The 23,002-nt window shown below is 40.2% G+C and overlaps 1 protein-coding gene across 3 annotated transcripts in view; it reads right to left on the reverse strand.

Annotated features, from left to right (window-relative positions):
* Positions 1-345: 345 nt before the first annotated feature.
* CCDC77 (coiled-coil domain containing 77) overlaps positions 346-23,002 on the reverse strand; it is a 28,012-nt gene continuing 5,355 nt past the window's right edge. For all 3 annotated transcript variants that reach the window (XM_008704841.2, XM_008704844.2, XM_008704843.2), the window contains exons 4-13: positions 21,296-21,539; positions 18,081-18,223; positions 12,341-12,437; positions 11,398-11,473; positions 10,367-10,458; positions 8,774-8,922; positions 3,866-4,085; positions 2,274-2,399; positions 2,021-2,173; positions 346-1,262 (exon numbers count right to left, since the gene is read on the reverse strand). In XM_008704841.2, the coding sequence (XP_008703063.1) occupies positions 1,116-1,262; positions 2,021-2,173; positions 2,274-2,399; positions 3,866-4,085; positions 8,774-8,922; positions 10,367-10,458; positions 11,398-11,473; positions 12,341-12,437; positions 18,081-18,223; positions 21,296-21,539 (1,447 nt within the window). In that variant the 3' untranslated portion in view covers positions 346-1,115. The remainder of the gene's footprint in view (positions 1,263-2,020; positions 2,174-2,273; positions 2,400-3,865; positions 4,086-8,773; positions 8,923-10,366; positions 10,459-11,397; positions 11,474-12,340; positions 12,438-18,080; positions 18,224-21,295; positions 21,540-23,002) is intronic.

Below are 23,002 nucleotides of genomic sequence, written 5' to 3' on the forward strand. Positions count from 1 at the left end.
TTTTTTTTTTTTTAAAGCCTATGATAACAGATCACGTTTTCTTTTCACTAATAAAGTCAACCAAAAATTCCCAGAGGGCTCAGTCTTGGGCTTTAGAGGGACATGTATAACGGATGGTTCTTCCTTTTATTCTGGTTCTTCCTTTTGTTCTAACACTTAAGGAACTGACTTTTTATTTCAGTTGCTCTTTTGATGCTATGCAAAACAAAAAGGTTATTAAATCATAGAATTTCAGGGTAAAACTTTAATACTTGTACAAAACTGCAGAGACCATGGAACAAGTAAACCAAGTCATTAACAAAGCTATAAATGTGGTTTTTAACAAGAAATTATAGGAAACTAGAATCTTTTCAATTACATTTTTATTGAAAAATAGTTGATTTAAAATATATAATTATTTTTTTAAAAGCATGTTATTGGTAAAATAATGATCTTTCATACAAGGATCACTGAAGTTTCAGTCACTCTTACCAAAGTGGCACCTTTATTTTTCTAGATGCACCTTTTGCTTAAAAATAGAGTCTCTGAAAAAAAAAAAAAGAAAAGAAAAAAGAAAGAAAGAAAAAGACAAGACTAGGGTCTCTAGTGCCCTCTGGTGAAACTTCCTGAGACTGGGTATCCAAAAAAGGAATTCAGCTCATGGTGGAAGAAAGTTAAATAACAGAATTACTACCTGTTTACGTGTGATAAATTGTGATTTGCTGCCTTGGGCAACCTCAGAGGATGCCTTGATCTCAGGCAGAGTTTCAACTACTGACACTCAGTCAAGCTCACAGCAAAAAATACTTTCTTCCCAAATTTTCATCATCATTGCCTTCTTAAAAAAACAAAAAGCTGTCATTATATTATGAATGGAAGAAATAATGTGGGAAAGTCTTTAAGTAATTCAGGTTATAATCCAGACCAAAAACACAAAAAAGGTTAACAGGACAGCAAAAATGATAACTAAAGCTTAGCATGCAAGAAGGGCTCTTTTAGTGGTCCCTAATTCTTAGCCCTGTCTTCTTAATAACGGATAGCACGATTCTAGCCAACTCTGTGCATAGTTTCTGGGAGAAGAGGACCTTTTCCTCAGATTTCAGAAAGCAGATGAGGGCCACGTCTAAACGTAAACATCAACAGAGTCTAAGTTCATTCTCCAGACCGAAGACTTTGGACTTAAGGTTCTTCAGTTCTCCTTGTAGCTTATGTGCCCGTCTATTGCTGTCACGCACCTCACACAGAATGGCAAGATCCTGGTTTGCCCGCGCATTAAGTGTTGCCTAGAGATTTGGAAAAAAAGAAGAGGAAATGATTATGGCACATGCCAGGGGAAAGAAATCAGCCATAAAGACTAGGCTATGCTGGTTCCTTTTTGGGAGACTTTTAGCACATAAGATAAATTCAATCCTTAGCTTGCTTAATGACTAATAGAAAGGAAACGTAGAGTAAAATTAAAACAAAAGGCATGAGACTCTGCTTTCCTATACGATAGTAAAGAAGCCATAAGATAGACATCAACAAACAATAATAAGTAAAAAAAGAGAACAATATAAACATTACTGGTAAATTTGCCAATGAAAGAAAAGCGTCTCTTCTATAACTAACCTTGTTCGGCACATAGCAATCACTTAGGATATGTGGATCACTCGTTAAATCTCTTTAAGAAGGATTCTGAGGCAACCTGAATGCTAAATAAAGCTGTGTTTGACAGGGAGAAATTACTTCATTACTTACCCACTCTCCCCATTGGTAAAACAGACACAGTTCTTTTCATCTACTTCTTGAACTGGGAAGGATGAAGCTTTCTGCTAAGTTTCACTCAGATGGAAGTACGATGGCGCAGGCAAGCAATGATCTGTCTACTGTGTCCTCCCTGTGGTGTGTACTTAAGCTGGTCTTGGTGAGACTTAAAGGATGGCGGTCTGCTATAGTCTACCATCAGGGAAAGAGCACATCTTTCTTCTGAGGAGCCCTCACGACCATGGTTCCTTACCTGCACCCCTCTTCCCCCTCTCAGTAATTCAGAGTCAGCAATTACCTTATAGAGGATTTGTTCCAAGTCTTTCAGCTTCTGCCGGAGAATCTTAATATCTGTCTTAAAGCCTTCTACTTCCAAGATACGCCGATTCTCCAAGGCCTCATAGCGTCTTGTCATCACCTGTAAACGCTTCCCCATCTTCTTAGTGCGATCCTAAATATAGAGACATGGCAAGGCATTTGTGAAGACGAGGGAAGCATTCCCAGAGCATCCACGCTTCCCACTCCGTCAGAAGTGGCCGAGAATTTTGTACCTTGAAGATCTCTCTCCTCACTCCCTCCTCCTCACGAATTCGGGCAAGTTCCTCTTCTAGGGAAATGCACTGCTCTTGATACATGTTGGACAATTTTTTCTCTTGTACTAACTTATCCTTGAGGGACTGCAGGTCAGAAGGAAAATAAAATTACAATTTTGGTAATTCAAATAGCACTGAGGTAACGAAAGAAAGGAAAGAAATGATTTCCATTAAGTCTAAAACGAATTAAGGAACAAGACGGCAAGGAACTCTGGAGAACATGTGAAAGCCTCCTATTTCTAGATGATTCTCTTAACCTTTTTCTAAAGTGTCCATAGTAGAAATTCTTTATTATTATTATTGTTATTATTTTTAAAGATTTTATTTATTTATTTGACAGAGATAGAGACAGCCAGCGAGAGAGGGAACACAAGCAGGGGGAGTGGGAGAGGAAGAAGCAGGCTCACAGCGGAGGAGCCTGATGTGGGGCTCGATCCCATAACGCTGAGATCACGCCCTGAGCTGAAGGCAGACGCCCAACCGCTGTGCCACCCAGGCGCCCCCATAGTAGAAATTCTTTAAAATAAAACAAATATTTTTGGCTCTGAGAAGGACCAGATAATGCAGTTCAGAACTGTACCAAGTAGGACATGACAATATGTTTTGGGACACATTTCTGAAGCTCTTCTTTAAATAGAAACAACAAGAACACATAATATACATGTTCCACTGAGCAGTGGGAATGATCGGTAAAAACCTTAATCAGATCATGTTTCTTCCTAACACACAATCCTTCAAAGACATACAATGTTTACAGCCAAATAGTCTTACAAGGAATATAAAGGCCCTGTAAGGCCCTTCGTGACTGGCTGCAGCCCACCCTTCCAACCTCTTTGCTTAGCACTGCCTTCTTGCTTATTCCTCTATGACCACAATGATATTTCCTCTCTTACCCGAACATACTTTAGGCTTGCTCTTCCCTCAGCCTGTAATGCTCTTCCCCTAGGTCTGTATGGGAAGCTCAGTACCATTTTACAGGTCTCAGCAACAATATCAGACTTCACAGAGGGTCCCTGTGCTTCCCTACAAAAGCAGACTTTCAGCAAATATATATATAATCTTTATATAATCTTTTTAATTCCTAAATACCACTTTTTAATAAGCTATCATTTTCTCTGTACCTTCTCACTCATTAAACTTTTTATTTATTTATTTAAATAATCTCTACACCCCATGCGGGGCTTGAACTCCTGACCCTGAGACCAAGAGGCATGCTCTTGCCATTGAACCAGCCAGGTACACCCCTACCCATTAAAATGTAAATGCCGTGAAGGCAGACCTGGTCTAATTTATCTACTGCTGTCGCCCTGGAGCCTAGCCCTTAGTAGGAGTGCAATAAATATTTGTTGAATGAATAAATGAATTTTCTACATTCCCAAACACTATCATGACAAGCTACTCTTTGAAACCTATTTCTTGAGGCTGCTGCTACAACAGCTTCCTCGACTGAATGGATCTTGTATGACAATTCTTAGGTTCTTTGGAATTCTCTGAGTTCTTTCAACTATTCCAGAAAAATTAGCAATTTCCGTAAGACATAAGAAAACTACCTTAATATATTCATTTTGGTTGTGATGAGTCTCATGGATGACTGGCCAAACTTTTCCAATTTTATCTTCTTTCTTCTTACACTGCATGCTGTATTGCTTAATCTTTGACATCAAATGATCCTTTTCAAGCATCCATGACTTCTCTTTATTTTGGTTTTCAAATCTGAGTTGCAAAAAGTCTTTTGTGCTCTCATAGAGGAGTTCTTGGGTGTGATGGAGACTATGAAAGAAAGTACAAGTGTGGACACCAAGATGCTTTGTGGTATATATGATACGTAGTTACTCAAACAAAGGGACAATACAGGTTCTTTTAAAGTTGTACATAAATTCTATAAAATATCATTAGCAGTATTTAAAACACGCTTAATCTGATCACTGGCAAACCTACACGTTTCACTGGACAGAGTGTAATATACCTACTCACACGCACTAGCTCACAGACTGGTCTTTTTTTTTAAGATTTATTTATTGTGCACCTGGGTGGCTCAGTCAGTTAAGCCTCTGCCCTCGGCTCAGGTTATGATCCCAGGGTCCTGGGATCGAGTCCTGCATCGGGCACCCTGCTTGGTGGAGAGCCTGCCTCTCCCTCTACCCCTCCCCACTGCTCATGATCTCTCTCTCTCTCTCAAATAAAAAAATTAAATATTTTTAAAAAAGATTTATTTATTTGAGAGAGAGAGAGTGCGCGCACTCACTGCGTGGGAGGAGGGGCAGAAGGAGAGAGAATCTCCAGCAGACTCTCCGCTGAGTGTGGAGAACAATGCAGGGCTTGCTCTCACAACCCTGAGATCCCAACTTGAGCCAAAATCAAGTTAACTTGCTTAACTGACTGTGCCACCCAGGGACCCAACATAGACTGGTCTTTATAGATATTTTCCCAATGCTAATTCCAGGTTACATCATTAAAAGATTTACAGAAATAGCTACACATAGCCTGCACAAGTATGGACTATTCCCTGACTCAGGGTGAACACAAGTTCTAAAATGTCGAGAATAGTTTTGGTTTTGTTTATGCTGTGCTCCACATGTAAACTGCCCGATATCAAATCTTGTCCTTTTCTCAAGATCAGCTTTCTCCATGGAGAGATCGTGACAACCTTAGCCCATTTAGTTTCTCCATTCTCTGAAATTCTGTATCAGTTTAAATCTCTACCCCTGTGTAATAATTTGACACTTGCTCATACACTGTGTCATGTTTTATTTCTGTATTTTATTTTTTTTAAGATTTCATTTATTTGAGAGAGTGAGCGAGTGAGAGACAGAGAAAGCACGAGCGGGGGGGGGGGGGGAGAAGGAGAGGGAGAGGGAAAAGAAGACTCCCCACTGAGGAGGGAGCCTGACTCGGGGCCCAATCCCAGGACCACAACCCGAGCTGAAGGCAGACGACTAACTGACTGAGCCACTCAGGCGCCCCTGTCATGTTTTAACCATCAACACGCATAGTTTCATTTCTTTTTTTTTTTTTTAAGATTTTATTTTTAAGTAATCTCTACATCCAACGTGGGGCTCGAACTTACAACCCCAAGATCAAGAGTCACATGCTCTATGGACTGAAACAGCCAGGCACCCCCACATGCGTATTTTCTAACCTGAGTGAAAGCATATCCCTTGTTTATCATTTACTTTTGCCCTGCTACCGCCAGATTGTTAAGAACAGCACCAACTACTAAACATACAGTGTACTAAGTAGAGTCCTGCTGACTACTGAGATTTAAGAATAGGCAAATGATGTTTCTATCTTCAAAAAAGGATATCCCTAGAAGTTAGCAACTCATCAGTTTAACATCAACACTTTCCAGAAAAATACTGTATCGAATGATCAAACTGCTTGCAAAGAATATTAAATACCACGAGCAACCACTATAATTTCCCACTGACCAAATAATGTCAGACGAACTTAGTTCTTTTCATGAGTAACAGGATACACAGATACGGGGAACATGATAGCATAATGCAGGCACAAAGCAGGGTAACGGTCATCAGACGAATGTATATATACTCAGGTATACGTGTATGTGTATGAAGAGAGACTGATTCAGTTACCACAAGATCTCTCTTGCTTTCAATGAGTTATTTTATTCTATTTTACATTATGTTCTCGATTACAAACTGGGCAAGTAATAGTCTTGTTAATGTATAAATGGTTTGAAAGTGAGACCCAAAGGACAGTCATTAAAGGCCTAGGATTTCATGCCGTTCAACATCCTTAGGATGATCTATCTAACGTAAGGGACTGATTATATGCTCAGATACGCAGATAATGCTAAACTACGATGCTTATTAATATTCTAGAAGACAGATATAAAATTATAAATTACTGTGACAATTTAAAAACACCGTCTCCCTAAAAACAATTAAAATCCAATGAAAAGTGAACATGCTATGTGTAAGCACAAAACACCAAAAATAAAAATGAAGATGGAGACATGCTGGCCACATGCAAACATATTACACTGTGTTAAAAGAAACAGAGCCTGCAAGAGCCAGAAGGCATTTTCCCCCCTGTATTGGCCAGAGATCTTAACTGAAGAATCACATCTAATTTTAATCATCACACTTTTTTTTTTTTTAAGTAGACTCCACACTGGTGTGGAGCCCAAGGTGGGGCTTGAACTCATGACCTTGAGATCAAGACCTGAGCTGAGAGGCGCCTAGGTGGCGCAGTCCTTAAGCGTCTGCCTTTGGCTCAGGGCGTGATCCTGGCGTTCTGGGATCGAGCCCCACATCAGGCTCCTCTGCTGGGAGCCTGCTTCTTCCTCTCCCACTCCTCCTGCTTGTGTTCCCTCTGTCAACTGGCTGTCTCTCTCTGTCAAATAAATAAATAAATAAAATCTTAAAAAGAAAAAAAAAAAAAAGACCTGAGCTGAGATCAAGAGTCGTACACTTAACTGACTGAGCCACCCAGGCGTTCCAATCACCATACTTTTAAGTGGAGGAAGAGGCACTAGAGAAGTTTAAGACGACAGTGAAAGAAGACAAAAGGATGTTAAAAATGTAACATGAAAAAAAATTTTTTAATGTAGAATGTTTAATGCAAAAAGAAGAAGTAAGACGCAGCTTGATAAGGATCACCAAGTATTGGACAAATGTTTATTGTGTGCCTGTTATGCATACAGGGCAGGACAGAGGCCACAGCAAGCACCCGGGGAACAGACTTAACTCCAATAGGTGGCGATAAGCGCCACCAGCGGCAGGAGAGTCATCACAGGAATGTGGAGGAGGAAAAATTGAATTCTGCCTGGGGAAGTGTTCAGAGAAGAGGTGACCATGAACAGCAAAGGGCTTGCCACACGGCAAGGATCGCATAAGCAACAGACTTTAGTAGTCAGACTGAAGGACGGGGTAGAACGCAGCAGGAGAGGAAGAGTGGAGACGGAAAAGGTTAATCTGGTGCCAGATGACAAAGATCCTAGTAATTCATGCCGAGGTAGCAGCACTTTATCAGAAGATAAATGGGGAGTTAGCACATGTTTTTGAGCAGTTGGTAACCCCTAACGGAGGCGAGGAACTGCGCGTAACAGTGAGGAAGACTGCAGAAGGCAGTGGGATCAGTGACAGGAAGAGCAGTTAGGTTACTGCAGCAATGTAAACAAGAAGACGCTAGGGGGCGCCTGACTGGCTCAGGAGGGGGAGCACGTGACTCTTGGGTCTCAGAGTCGCGAATTCGAGCCCCACATTGGGGGCAGAGATGAGTTAGAAACGTAAAATTAAAAAAAAAAAAAAAAGAATAGCTTGAACCAATGTGAGAAAAATGAGAGGGACAGAACGGACTGGAGAGGCTTCCCAGGCTCATACTCAGTAAGGCATGGAATTCAGCAATAAGAGAGTGGGGAGTTGAAGATAACTCTAAGGTTGGGAAGCTTGGAAACAGGATGGATATCATTGAACTAAATGGGAAAAAGAATGAAGTAGTAGGTTTGAGATGGGACAAGGGAGTGTTTCTTGGGAAAGAAAAACAGTCCAATTCAGTCACGGTAAATTGGAGGTGTTGGAACATTACTGAAGAGATCTGTACAGCACAGTCTGGCCACTGGAACCAGACAAAAAGCTGAGGAGGGTCAGACAGGTAGAAGCATCAAGACAGGTGTTACAGAAATCAAAGGGATAATTTCAAAGAAACGGTGGTTAGAGGTACCAAATATGCAGAATGATACTAGTTACAACAAGGACTGTAAAGAGATAACTGGTCATGGGAGTTAACAAGTCAGTGATGACTTTAGAAAGGGCACACTTAGTAAAACGGTGCGGATGAAATCAGGCTGCAGAAAGGTGAGGAATAAAGGCAGTGAGGACAGAGAGTTTGTGGTTTTTGTACAAGTACGGAGTCATTTTTCCCACACTCGTGAAGGACCAAACAAAAGGAAAGGTCCCTACTGTAATGGGCTGAGTCGGATAACCTGTCAGTGGAGAAGAGAGTATTTCTTTTTTTTTTTTTTAAAGATTTTATTTATTTATTTGACAGAGAGAGAGACAGCCAGCGAGAGAGGGAACACAAACAGGGGGAGTGGGAGAGGAAGAAGCAGGCTCATAGAGGAAGAGCCTGATGTGGGGCTCGATCCCAGAACTCCGGGATCACACCCTAAGCCGAAGGCAGACGCTTAACCGCTGTGCCACCCAGGCGCCCCGAGAAGAGAGTATTTCTTAACCACTAAGATCAAGCTAAAACTCTAAAGTGGGTTAAACGGAGCATGTGGGATACTTGCCAGCTCCTCAAGAAAAGAATCAACAGCACCCCTAGAGGAGCCTGGACACCCACCTACATAGAGGCAGGGGTGTCTGACGAAGACACATTTTTCAAAGTCCCTTTCAGTTCCACAGTCCTATGCTGCTGAAGGACAGAACCGTTAACTTTTAAGCCACTCAGAAAAATTAATAAATCTGTCAGGTACAGCTTTCTTGAACACTCACTTTTTGGTAAGCTCTTTGATTTTGTCCTGATTTCTCTGGTGATGAACTTGTATTTCCTCAATGCGAATCCGTCTATCCTCCATGAGCCCTTCAACTTGCTCTCTAGAAAGCTTGGTCTGCTCTTCCAGCTGGGCCTGCAGTGCTTCCACCTAGACAGGCCAAAAGGGGTGAGGTATCCACTCCTGTCTTGCTTCCACTTATTTCTTACCTCGAAAAGCGAGTCTTTCTCCAGAAAACTTTAAAAAACAAAACAAAAAATCCACAAACAAAAGCACAGCAGCAAAACAAATAGAAGAAAAACCTTAAGTGTACTCCTTTTTATGTAATGTCTTATAAATGGGGTTAAGCTACACAGGAGCAAGCTCTGGCCACGCTAAACAAAGCATCTGCATCACACATGAAAAGTTAGCAAACCCAGTTTCCTCTACCCTAACATTCTCAGCTTTTCACTATCTCCCTTTTGGGATTCTTAGGACTATCTCCCTTCTAAGACTCCCCAGCTGCATAGAAATAGAATGATTCTTTTCTTCATTTTTAAATTTAAAAAGCGGAGCAAAATCAGTATCATGTAATTTCCTTCTCCGATTCTGGCTGTCATGACTCCAAATGGAGATACTGGCCAAAGGCAGAAGCTGTCATTTAAAGCAAAAGCAACAGACTCCTCTTGCACCCCAGTGAGGACAGAAACTTGAGTGCACCTAGAAAAAAAATCTTGGTGGCAAATGATACACAATTACCACGTGGTAAAAAGATGATTGGTAACTTGAAAATACATGCACTAAATAAAGATATACCCCCACAGGTCAATCTATCAGCAAAGACAATTGTAACTCTGTGTCTCCCCTAGGCCAACCACACAGGGAATTCTTACTGTATGATAGTTTTGTCGGGTAGGGCTAAGCAAATAAGCTGAATAAATAGAAGGTTCAGAATACCACTTCTAGAATGGCTGAACAGAGAATAGTTTTAAAACATAAACTCTTGGAAATTAGGAACAACCTAAATTTTCTTAATCACTTGATGCCAAGATATAATATGTGTGCAAGGTCATCAAAAAGAATGAAATCTTGCCATTTGCAACGACGTGGATGGAACTAGAGGGTATTATGCTAAGAGAAATAAGTTAATCAGAGAAAGACAATTACCATATGATCTCACTGATATGTGGAATTTAAGAAACAAAGCAGAGGATCATAGGGGAAGAGAGGAAAAAATGAAATAAGACGAAATCAGAGAGGGAGACAAACCATAAGAGACTCTTAATCTTAGGAAACAAAGTGAGGGTTGCTGGTGGGGGGATGGGGTAACTCGGTGATGGACATTGGGGAGGGTGTGTGTTGTAATGAGCACTGGGTATTATACAAGACCAATAAATCACATACCTGTACCCCTGAAACAAATAATATATGTTAATTTAAAAAAAGGGAAAAAAAGAAATGAAATCATATGTACACACACACACACACACACACACACACAAAAGGAAAAAAAGAAAAAAAATATGTATGCAAGGAGATACTTATATGATAACACACATATGATATGTTACACATAGCTAAACTTGTGGACAGAAACTATTCTGGTCTGCTTTACCTGTAGGATAAGTGTTTGTATGTCTCTCTGGTACTGCTCAGAACTTTCTTCCTTCTCTCTCATTGCTGGTTTTCTTTTGTTTACTTTAGAATCTAAAATAGAAAACAAAAATTAATCAAGACCTTTACTTAGTTTTTCTCTTGGCTACTCAAGCACCAGCAGACCTCTGCAGAGGAGTCTGGTTTCATTCACCAAGAAGAGAAGGAACGGAAGAAAAAGGAAAGCATACAATGACTATAGTAATACTTTTTCAAATGGGAATCTCTCTAAAGGAACTCTGCTAGAATGTCTCCTGGATAATAATATTCATCTTTCTAAAGAATATACTAAATTTTCCTTTGGAGTTTTGTCTATTTTCTTCATAAAATCTTATTTAATCAAAAAAGGTAACGAATAAGGAAAACTAAGTCTAAATATTTGGTTATGATGGATCACCCAATTTTCAAAAGACAAAATTATTTTAAAAATAAACAACACTAAAATTACACTGAACAAAATTCCTAGGATGATTCAAGAAGCTCATGCTGGAGAATAGATCTTAAAAGTTCTCATCACAAGAAAAACAAATCTGTAACCACGTGTGGTGATGAAAATTATCTAGATTTATCATGGTGATCATTTCATAATATATACAAATATTGAATCCTTACATTGTATACTTTGATGTTATATGTCAATTACATCTCAATTTTCTAAAAAAAGGCAAAGAAAGAAATAAAATTGGGATTTCCATTTAAAAGAGAGAGAGAGAGAGAGAGGAGAGACTGAGGCTTAGAAGCTAATCAACGTTCTGTGATCCCAGAAGTTATCCAAATCCGTTTTATGACTTGTCACCTGTAAGCACGTTTATTATGTATTTTTTACTCTCCTTTATTAAAACATCATGGGAAGGTTAAAGGAAAAAAAACTCAGTGTGATCTTAAACCAGCAGAGATATCATTATGAACATTCATTATTACCACATAGTAGAAACTTTTGCACTGTGTTTTTGAATTCTACATCAATGAGAATTTATAACAATTTGCTGGTACCTGCTCTGAAAGCTGAGGAAGATTCATTCTGTTCACATATACCTACAGCCTTGATAGTCTTTGAGTGAATGCTGACCTGAAGAAGCAAAAAACCCCAAAAAGTATAGAATTAGCTTTCCTATAAATGTTGTATTTCACTTTTTAGCTTTACTTCTGAAGATCAAAACACTATTCATAAATCCAATAGGTGAAAATTGCCATAATCATATAAGGATGTCCTGCGTGGGAGACACCAAAGTGGACAAAGTAACAAAGTGGATAAAACTCAGTACTAGTGATATAAACTAAAAGATTACATTTCAGGGTTATTTAATGATATCTGCTAAAAGAAAGGGGCGGGGGATCTTTGGCAAGGGCCTTTAGGAAAATAATGGGAACACAGAAGCATGCATATGTAGATATGCATAAAGATGTTCACTGAGGCAGTTTACAGAAGAGTAAAAATGGAAAAACTATAAGTACACATAAATATTTCTATATGAATGGAAAAAGAGCTTTATCTCTGGGATAAAAGAGACTGCCACTTTTACATGACAGATTTTTGAAATCTGTCTGTTTTTAATAAAGACCATATATTACTTTCATCATCAGCATAAACTAAGATTAAAAAAGAAACCTGAGTATTGCAAACTTGCTCCCACACTAAGCTCCTGCTTTCCTCTCTAATCTCACCCCAAACATCCACTCCTCTGTGCTTTAAGGTTTCCAAACAGTGAAATGGGGTAAATGATGCCACTTTCCCAAGGTTTTTTGGGGAAAAAAAAAATAAGTAAAAGCACAAAGCTCTCTGTAATTATAGAAAGTGCTTTGAAGACTTAGAGATTATGACAGCTAATTCTCCTTCTATCTTTTTTAGCAAGTTCCATAATTGCTCTTACTATGGACCCCAGTCTGTAGTTTTTAAAAAGTCATGCTTACCATGCCGTAACCAGAGATAACTTACTTTGTTTGGAGGCTCCTTATAAAAATAGGTCACTTCTCCAGTGTCTGTGCCCACAAGAGCCAAGAGACTCTGAATCTTTTTCTTGTCTTCTAGCTCCCTGCAATTCTCATAGAGAGTAAGCACACATTGTGTTCAGAGGAAGCAAAATTTTCTATTTAAAGGTTCTCCTTTCTGATTTAAAGACAATGGCAACATCAAATTAAAATTGAATAAGATTTATTGAGACCTTAGCTCTAATTTTTAAAACATCAGATATTTATATTCAGAAATTCAGAGAGAAGAGACCAGAAAATAATTTCTTAGTTGGTTCTAGAAGAGAATTATAGTGGATGCTGGGGTACACTGTTCAGATGCTCCTCTTCAGCACTGATGGGTTCATTCCTCCAACTCCCAGCAATGTTGCAAGCTGTGGCTCACAGCTAAATCTCTCTCCAGAATTGTCCTCAGTCAAGAAGGACTGCCTTAACCAACTGTATACTCAATGGACAGACCACACCCAGTGCCTGGCTAATGAGAGGGCAGAAAAGTCCAATCCCCTTGCCTCAATTCAGGATATCTCTGAAGGGCCATCCCAGCTTCAGGGCACCCTGTGGCACTGGCTGAGGTCTTCTGTAGTTAATTAAATAGCTCAACTTCTGTCCAGACTTTCCTTTTTCCTTCATAGGTGGTTATTCCTGAGGGCACTCTCCAATAAATCTGCAAGCAAATCTCCATTGCAGAGTCTGTTTTCCTGGGAACCCAACTTAAGACAGTTGGTATCAGAAATGGACCAAGGAAGCAAACTCTAAAACGAGATTTCAGAGCCTGTGATATGGAGATGGCTTATAGAACATAGTGTTCTTGGGGCGCCAGGTGGCTCAGTCGGGTGAGCATCTGATTCTTGATTTGGGCTCAGGTCATGATCTTGGGGTCATGGGATCCAGCCCTGCGTTGGGCTCTGTGCTCAGCACAGAGTCTGCTGGCGATTCCCCCCCCCCCTTTGTCCCACCCCCCGCTTGTGCTCTTTCTCTAAATAAATAAAATCTTTAAAAAGAAAAAAAACATAGTGTTCTTAGGAACAAGACAGATGGGTGGTTAACAGGGTACAGCTTAAAGAATTAAGATAAATCAAAGATGGGTGCCTGGGTGGCTCAATAGGTTAAGTATCCAACTTTTGATCTCAGCTCGGGTCTTGATCTCAGGGCCATGAGTTCAAGTTCCGCATTGGGCTTCATGCTAGATGTGGAGTCTACTTAAAATAAATGAATGAATGAATAAATAAAACAAAATAAATCAAAGATGGAGGGAGGCTAAGGGCAGCACCCTATACGAAATCACAATCTCTGACCCATTTTCCACACCTCAGCCAGTTTTAAGACTATTATTTGACAAAGAAGCTGGGTCCCCAGGAGGTAAGACTTGGTGACACCACAGCAAGTATACATGATAATGAGTCCCTTAGTCTTTCCCCAAAAGACCCATGGCCATTTATTTAAGTAATTATACACTGGAGAAAAGGAAATACCCAGGTAATTCAAGGACTGATAGATCCAGGGTCTGAACTGACATTAATACCTGCCATTATCATGGCACTGGAGTATATAGGAACCATGTAATCAACAGAATTTTGTTTCAGGTCCAGCTCACAGTGGGTCCACTGGGTCCAGACCCAATCCATGGTCAGTTTCCCCATCTCCAAACGTATAACTGGAATGGACATATTTGGTAGTTGGCAAAACCTCCAAATTGATTTCTTGGCTTCTGGGTTAAGGTAAGAGGAAGACTCTGAAACTGCCCCTCCCCACCCCTGCCAAGATGGTAAATAAAGACTTACAGGATGGTAACCATCAAATCCCCATTTAATTCACAGGATGACCTATACAAACCAGAAGGATAACAGTGGACTACTACCAAGTAGGTCCCAATTTTAGTCACTGTCCTAGATGTAGTGTTTTTGCTGGAGGAGATTAACTTGATTTTAGGTACATGGTATATGGATACTGATTAAGCAAATGTATTCCTTCCCATTCCTAACAGAACCAGGAATAGTTCTCATTTGTGTGGAGTGAACACAGTATACTTTTACAGTCTTTCCATAAAACCATGTTAACTCTTCTGCGTTCTATCAAATAAGTCTAAAGAGACCTGGATCTGGCCATAACACAGATCTCATTAGTTCACTACTAATGATATCAGATTAAATTAGACTGGATAGACAAGAAATGGCAGGTGCATTGGAACCCTTGGTAAGATACACGCGCTCCAGAGAGTTGGAAGTAAACCTTACAAAGCACATCAGTGAAGTTTTAGGGGTCTGATCTGGGCATGACAGGACATTCTCTTCAGAGTAAAGGACAAACTACTGTACCTTACCCTTACCAGGAAGAAGAAAGGACTCTTTAGGTCTCTTCAGAGAACATATTCCATACTCTGGAATACTGCTCTAACCCATATCAAGTGACATGGAAGGTGAGCTTTCAATGTGGCCCAGAGTTGAAAGGAAGTTCTGCATTAGGTCAAGGCTAAAACTATTAAGGAGACTGAGTTGGTAATCAAAAACCTCCTGACAAAGAAAAACTCTGGACCTGATGTCTTCACTAGTGACTTCAACCAAGTACCTAAAGGACAAACACCAATAACTCTCAAACTTTTCTAAAAATTGAAGAAGAGGCAACACTTTCTAACTCATTTTACGAGACCAGCATTACCCTGACACCAAAGCCAGACAAAGACATTACAAGAAAACTGCTACAGACCAATATCCCTCATGAACATTGATGTAAAAATCCTCAACAAAATACAAGCAAACCAAATTCAGGAGCATATTACATGGATTATACACCATGATTAAGTGTAATTTATTTCTGGAATCCAAGCATAGTTCAGCATATGAAAATTGATCAATGTAATACACCACATTAACAGAATGAAGGAAAAAAACCACAATCATCAATTGATAAAGAAAACTCATGTAATAACATTCAAAACCCTTTTATGAGAAAAACACTCAACAAACTAGGTAAAGAAGGAAACAACCTCTACCTAATAGAAGCCATGTTATGGAAAACCCACAGCTAACATCAAACTCAATGTTGAAAGACCAAAAGTTTTCTTCTACAATCAAGAACGAGACAAGGATGCCCACTTTCAGAACTTCCATTTAATACAGTATTAGAAATCCTAGCCAGGGCAAGTAGTCAAGAAAAAAGGAAAAGACATCCAAAGTGGAAAGAGAGAAATAAAATTATCTTTGTTCACAGATCTTATATGTAGAAAACCTAAGGGTTCCACAAAAACAACAAAAACCAAACCAAACAAACCAAGGAAATCCTATTAGAACTGATATTATTAGAGAATTCAGCAAAGTAGCAGAATACAAATTCTTCATGCAAAAGACAGTTTGCATACACTAATGGTGAACAATCTGAAAAGGAAATTAAGATAATAATTTGCTTTACAACAACATCAAAAAGAATAATATACTTAGGAATTAATAAAGAAGTGAAAGACTTGTATACTAAAAACACTACTGAAAGAAATTAAAGAACACAGAAATAAATGGAAGATTTGATATTATGAGGTCAATATTACCCAAAGCAGTCTACAGATTCAGAGCAACTCCCATCAAATCTCAATGACATTTTTTGCAGAAACAGAAAAATCCATATGGATTTTTAAAATCCATATGGAATCTCAGGGAACTCAAAATAATTAAGACAATCCAGAAAAAGGCCGCAGTTGGAAGACCCACACATCCTGATTTCAAAACTTACTACAAAGTTACAGTAATCAAAACAGTGTGGTACTGACATAATGACAGATCGATAGACCAGTGGAATCGAACGGACAGCCCAGAAATAAGTCCCACATGTGTGGTCAAGTGATTTTCAACTTTCAATGGAGAAAAGACAGTCTTTTCAACAAATGGTGCTGGGAAAACCGGATATTCAACATGCAAACGAATGAAGGTGGACCCTTACGTAACACAATATACAAAAGTTATCTTAAAATGGATCAAAGACCTACCTGTAAGACCTAAAACTATAAAACACAGTGGGGGTGCCTGGGTGGCTCAGTCAGTTGAGCGTCCGACTCCTGATTTAGGCTCAGGTCATGATCTCAGCATTGTGAGATGGAGCCCTGTGTTGTGCTCTGCCCTGGGCATGGAGCCTGCTTAAGATTCTCTCTCCCTCTGCCCCTTCCCAACACTCAGGAGTGCTCTCTCTTAGAAAAAAACCCAAAACTATAGTGATATTGGATTTGGCAATGATTTTTTTAATATGACACCAAAAGCAGAAGCAACAAAAGGAAAAGTATACCAATTGGACCTTACAAAAATAAAAAGCTTTTGTGCATCAAAAAGATTATCAACAGAGTAAAATGGCAACACTCAGAATGGGAGAAAACAGTTACAAATCAGTTATCTAATAAGGAATTAAATCCAGAATATAAAAAGAACTCTTAAAAACTAAACAACAGTAAAAATCAAAGAACCCAATTCAAAAATGGGCAAAGGGCTTGAACGACACTTCTCTAGAGAAGACACACAAATAGCCAATAAGCATATGAGAAAAGGCTCAATATCATTCATCGTTAGGACAATGCAAATCAAAACATACCCATTATTAAAAAATAGAAAAAAATGTTGGTATGAATAAGAAACTGAAACCCTTGTGTACTTGCGGTGGGAATATAAAATGGTGCAGTCACTATCAAAAGCAACATGGTAGTTCCTCAAAAATACTAAACATAGAATTAGCATTTGATTCATCATTCCACTTCTGGGTATATACACAAAAGAACTGAAAGCAGAGACCTGAACAGGTATTTGTATACCAATGTTCATGGCAGTATTATTCACAATAGCTAGAAGGTGGAAACAATTCAAATGTCCATCAGTGGACAAATGATAAACAAAATGTGCTATGTACATACACTGGAATATTACCTTAAAAAGGAATGAAATTTTGATACACGCTACAACATGGCTGAACCTTGAAAACATTACGCTAAGTGAAATAAGCCAGACACAAAGGCACAAATACTGTATGATTCTACTTATATGAGGTCAAATACATAGACAGAAAGGAGAACAGTGGTTACTAAGGGCTGGGGGCGGTGATGAGGAGTTATTGTTTAATAGGTATAGAGTTTCTACAAGGGACGATGAAAAAGTTCTAGAGCTGGACAGTGGTATGGCTGCATGATAACATAAATATACTTAACGCCACTGCACCATGCACTTGAAAATGACCAAAATGGTAAATTTTATTTTAAGTATATTTTACCACAATTAAAAAAAAATTTAGTAGTGGACGTTGTGGAACACTGCTCAGATGCCACCTTCAGGACCAAGAAACCCATCACCCAAGAGCTGAGTTCTTCTCCAGGAACTGCCCTAGGCTGAAGGGGGCTGCCTCCCTCACGTTTACATCCCCACCCTGGTGACAGCCTACATCCAATGAGTGATCAGTGTGGAGTACAAATGGTCAACCCCTTTGCTCTGAATGGCTGTCCTGGCCTAGAGCTCCCTGTGGGGTTGGCTGAGGCCTCTGCTCCCACAGAATCACAGTTCTAATTCTCCCTCTGCCCAAATCTGCTCATAGATGTTATTCCTGAGAGTCTTCCTACTAACCATCTTTGCCTCCATCTCAGAGCCCGCTTCCTGGGGAACACAACCTAAGAGAAGAACCATAGAGAAATGTATCTTGTTTAGTGTAATTTAGAAACAGAACTCCAATATTTCCCTTCCACTTGGTACCTGATTCTCAGTCGGTCATTTTCTGAGTAGAGGCGTAAAACATGCTCCCGCTCCTGGAAGAGGCAGACCTGTATATCACTTAGAGCTTTCTGTAGTTCAGCAATCTCTTCCTCCCTCTGCTGCAAATCCCATTCCAGTTTATGCTGGGGGGGGAGGGGAGAAAGGTAGTTGAAAAGATATTGTGCTTCACAGGAGTATTTCTGATTGGATATGGTGGATCAGTTCATGCAGAAATATTACAAAGTGAATGGTTTCACCAACACAGAATTCAAATGACAACAACAAGTTGTATACAGACTTGAGCTTAAAAGCTGTAGTGTGAGTGTGATGTTTGCCTATACCACCGAAGCTCTTGTATCTTCCTTTTACAGATTACAGAACCCTAATGCCACATGATTCACTTGTTCTACTCACACTTTTTTTTTTAATGCTTTCTATGTAATAAGGATTATAAAATTTTGGAAAAACAAAGATAAAAAGGTATGATTCTTTTTTTTTTTTTTAAAGATTTATTTACTTATTAGGCAGAGAGAGACAGCCAGCAAGAGAGGGAACACAAGCAGGGGGAGTGGGAGAGGAAGAAGCAGGCTCACAGCGGAGGAGCCTGACGTGGGGCTCGATCTCACAACGCCGGGATCATGCCCTGAGCCGAAGGCAGACACCCAACCGCTGTGCCACCCAGGCGCCCCAAAAGGTATGATTCTTGCCCACAAAGTTGAAGAATTTTGCGGGGGGAGAGACATGCGAACAATTAAAGTGAAATAGTTATTTCATGAAAGAGTGTGCATAGTAAAATGGTAGAAGGGAAAAGTACAGCAGGAGTAAAACCTCTGCAGGTCTTGGGAAGTCAGAGAACACAACCAAAATTGGAACTTAAAAGATGAAAACTGCCAGAGACAAGCAAAGGGCGGGTACTCTTGGGAAAGAGAAATACAGAACTATCAGAGCCTTAAGTGTTTGCGCAACCCCAAGTATATCAGGGTTGCTGAAGTGGACAGTGAGAGGCAGAGTAGAGAAATGTGAGGCCAGGGGCGCCTGGGTAGCGCAGTCGTTAAAGCGTCTGCCTTCGGCTCAGGGCGTGATCCTGGCGTACCGGGATCGAGTCCCACATCAGGCTCCTCTGCTATGAGCCTGCTTCTTCCTCTCCCACTCCCCCTGCTGTGTTCCCTCTCTCGCTGGCTGTCTCTCTCTGTCAAATAAATAAATAAAATCTTTAAAAAAAAAAAAAAAAAAAAAGAAATGTGAGGCCACAGGCTGGGTACTGGTAAGGAGGACACTGGAATAGTTCGGGGGAGACATAATGAGAGCTGGAACTAGATTTGAGGGTACAGTGATTAAGCTGTTGGAATGGGTGAAGCAACATTTAGGAAGCAGAGTGAAGAGGACTTACCAAGAGATGGAAGTAGGGGCTGGGGAGAATCGCAGGCAACGATACCATTTACTGGATACGGAATAAAGAAAAAGTGAAGAGATAAGGAATGGAGGGAGCGGAAATGTTAGTGGTACAGATTATGTGTGGGTAGGGTAGGAAAGAGGAAGGTAGTTCACACATGGACACGTTAACATGAAACGCAGGAGAAAAGTGAGTCCGCATTGGTTATCTGGTGTCATCTCACATGTAGTAGTAGAAGGCATGACTGCAACGAGGCCATATATGGTGGAATCTAGAACTTTCATATTTAAGACTAAGGAAGGGGGGCTGTTGATGGAGACTGAGGAGAACTGGTTAGAGGTAAGACAGAAACTGGGAAAGGAAAATGACACGGAAATCAAGAAAGGATAAGTCTGCAGAAAGAAGAGGTCAATAGTGACAAACGCTGCAAAGGCCACGAAAAGATCACTTTGACTAGCAGGTTCCAGAGATCACAGGAGGTGCACTTTTAGTGGAGCAATGAGGACAAAGACCAAACTGCAGTCAGGAGGTCGCTGAGTGGGTGACAAAGTCAAACTATTCTACAGGTGTGGCTGAGAAAAGAGCCATTTACATAAAAGAGGAGTTAGAGGGGAAAGTACAACTACAGAAGGCTGTTTTTTTAAGTTAGGAAAGACTTGAGTAGGTTTATATACTGAGGACAAAAAGCCAACGTCAGGCAAGAAGTTAAAAATAGAACACACAGAGAAGAGAGGTGATGAAGCAGGTTTCTGAGGAGAAAGGGCTAGGGGCCAGGGGGGCTGCTGGATCAGTGCAGCTTGAACGGGCAGAGACAGCTTGTCCCTGAAGCAGTAAGAAAAAAGAGAGATGGATATAGATGTAGGTAACTTGTGTGGATGGGCAGGAAGGGAGCACATGCGTGCGAGCTGGTGTCTCCTCTGTGAACTAGGAAAGAATGTGGCCTGAGAGAAGAGGGCTAAGAAGGGGTTTCGGGCTGGAGGAGGGTGAAGGTAGGGCACAGATGTGCACAGGCAAGAAAACCGCTGTATAGTGACTAAGGATACGGATGACAAGTTCACCATGAATTTATTCTGTAATGTTGTATGTGACCATTCTAGAACAACGGTTCTCAACTGGGGGCGATTTTGCCTATGTCCCCGAGAAACTGGGCAACGTCCGCAGGCATTTTTGATGGTCATGACTGGGGGTTGGGGGGTGGGGGAGGACGTGCGCTACTGGTATCTAGCGAGTGGAGGCCAAGGACGCTACTAAACAGCCTACAACGCACACGACAGTCTTCATGACAAACAAGTACCAAGCCCCAAATGCCAGTGATGCCAAGGTTGACAAATCCTGTTCCAGAAGAGGTGGTGGAGAACTGGACGAAATTACAGCTAGGGTTTGTGCTATGCAAGCAGGGCAGAAGAATAAGCAAGGGGTCCCATGCAGGCAGTATAGTTACTGAAGTGAAGCACCATGGAATTTGGGTCAGAAAGGAAGGAAGGTCAGAAGCTGGCGGGCAATGCTTAGAAACCTGAACTGTTAAGGGGCTACAGAGCTATCAATGAAGTTAAATGGAGTCAGGTGTAAGGGGGTGAAAGAACTACAAGCATAAAAGAGACCAAGTTGTAAGAGTTTAAGGTTTTAGAGGTCTAGCAGTTGAGGGAGATTATGATCCAGTGAGGGACCCAAAGGGTGGATAGGTAGCTAGGCTGCAGTAGAAAGGAATAAAAGAAGAATTTCTTAAATAAAATATCTGCTTATGATATGAGCTGGCACTCGTCCCAGGAATGAACAGACTCAACCGGAGTCCAAAAAGGGCACAACACATCATCCCTTTCACCTGTGCATCACACGCTGCTTTGTAGAGTTCCAGTTTCTTCAACAGGTCTTCATTTTCTTCCTCACACTCAGCCATCTTCTTTTGGTAATATTCCAGAAGTTCCTGAGAAGGGCAGAGGACAGCCAGACGATCTTCCGTGGAAGGCAAGGGAGTGGACTCCATCGAATCCAAGAAAGACATTCCCTTCCACTTGGTGGGACCATTGAAGCCACAGGGAACATCATGTTTGGAGACAGTTGTCGGTCTGTGTAAAATCAGAAAGGATATATTCATTAAACTATGTGAACATTTATGAGACATTATAATTTCTTAAATAAAAACAGAGTTTATGTTCTTGAAGTGCTATAATTAAGGTGCTCATAAACCTTCAAAGTTTGATGTTCAGAGTTAGTGAGTAATTTTATGAATTGGTTTCCAAGTATTAAAGGCTTAAAGCTAGATTCAAAATACATGTTAGAAGAATAAAAAGATCATTTAAAAAAATGAAATATTACCCAAGTAAGACCAGGTAATAACAGAAAATTTAATACTATTAAGGTATATAGCAAAAGAACACTATACATTGCTGGTGGAGTCTAACTTGACATTACAGAGAGTAATTTGGCAGAATCTAGTAAAACCGCCATTCCTCTTGTCCTGGAGAAACTCATGCACATGTGTACAAGGTGACACACAGAAAATGTTTATAGCAACATTATTTGTAATAACAAAAATGGTAAACTTTCCAGACATCCACTCAATAGGATAATGGATAAACTGTGGAATCTTTATATATATAGAACATTATTCAAAGTCATTAGAAACTATGGATTAGAGATATCCAAATATGAATGAATCATCCAAACAACATTAAAAGGGAAAATGTACATAGATGCATATGTAGAAGATATTACCATTTATTTAAGATTGGAATTTGCCAAATGAAACTCTTTTCAGGAACAGGTACATGTAAGTGGCAAAGTTATTAAGAAAGGGAATGACAAATATAAGATTCAGGATTAGAAAACATAGCCTTAGTTAGTAAGCACACAATCACATCAGCCTCGAGACATCTGAATTACACAGACCAAGACTAGACAAGATCAAAGGCTAATGAAAGGCTGGGCAAGAAGTTCTCTTTGTTTGCTTTTAGCAAACAAGAGCGGTCAGCTAAAACAATGCAAGTCAGAAAACAAATGGTGTGGAAGTGGAGAAACCCTGCAAACCCTAACCCACTTTGGCTAACTACCTGCAATTTACAATACAACAAAACAGACAGCAGTGTGGAGAAACTTTATACTGGATGCCCAAGGCAGTTAACAAAGGAGATGGTCAGCACCTTTAATAAGCAGGCATGTATAGAAGAGATATTAAAATTTACTTCCAGCTAGCATAAAGAAAATAAAAACCCTAGTATTTCCTCAATCACTAAAAGCTCATGACAGAAATGTTCTTTTACTTAATGTTTCATGTCTTCAAAGGGAGTTGCCTTATAACTACTCTGGGAAATAGATCAGGAGATGAACTAAGAGGTACTAGCTGAGATTTTGCAGTTGAGAGTTGTGGTGATGAGGACAAGGATGTCTGTCGTGCGGGAGGTTGATGGCAGAACCAGAATTAAAAGTCCCTTATGCATGCTGGTTGTTTCCTCTGTACTCCAGGATCCATGGGCACTATACCAGGCTCGTTCAAACTGCTTGGATTCGGGTATTAACATTTAATATGCCC

Source organism: Ursus maritimus, unplaced genomic scaffold (assembly GCF_017311325.1).
Source record: "Ursus maritimus isolate PB19 unplaced genomic scaffold, ASM1731132v1 scaffold_26, whole genome shotgun sequence".
Lineage (NCBI taxonomy): Eukaryota > Metazoa > Chordata > Mammalia > Carnivora > Ursidae > Ursus > Ursus maritimus.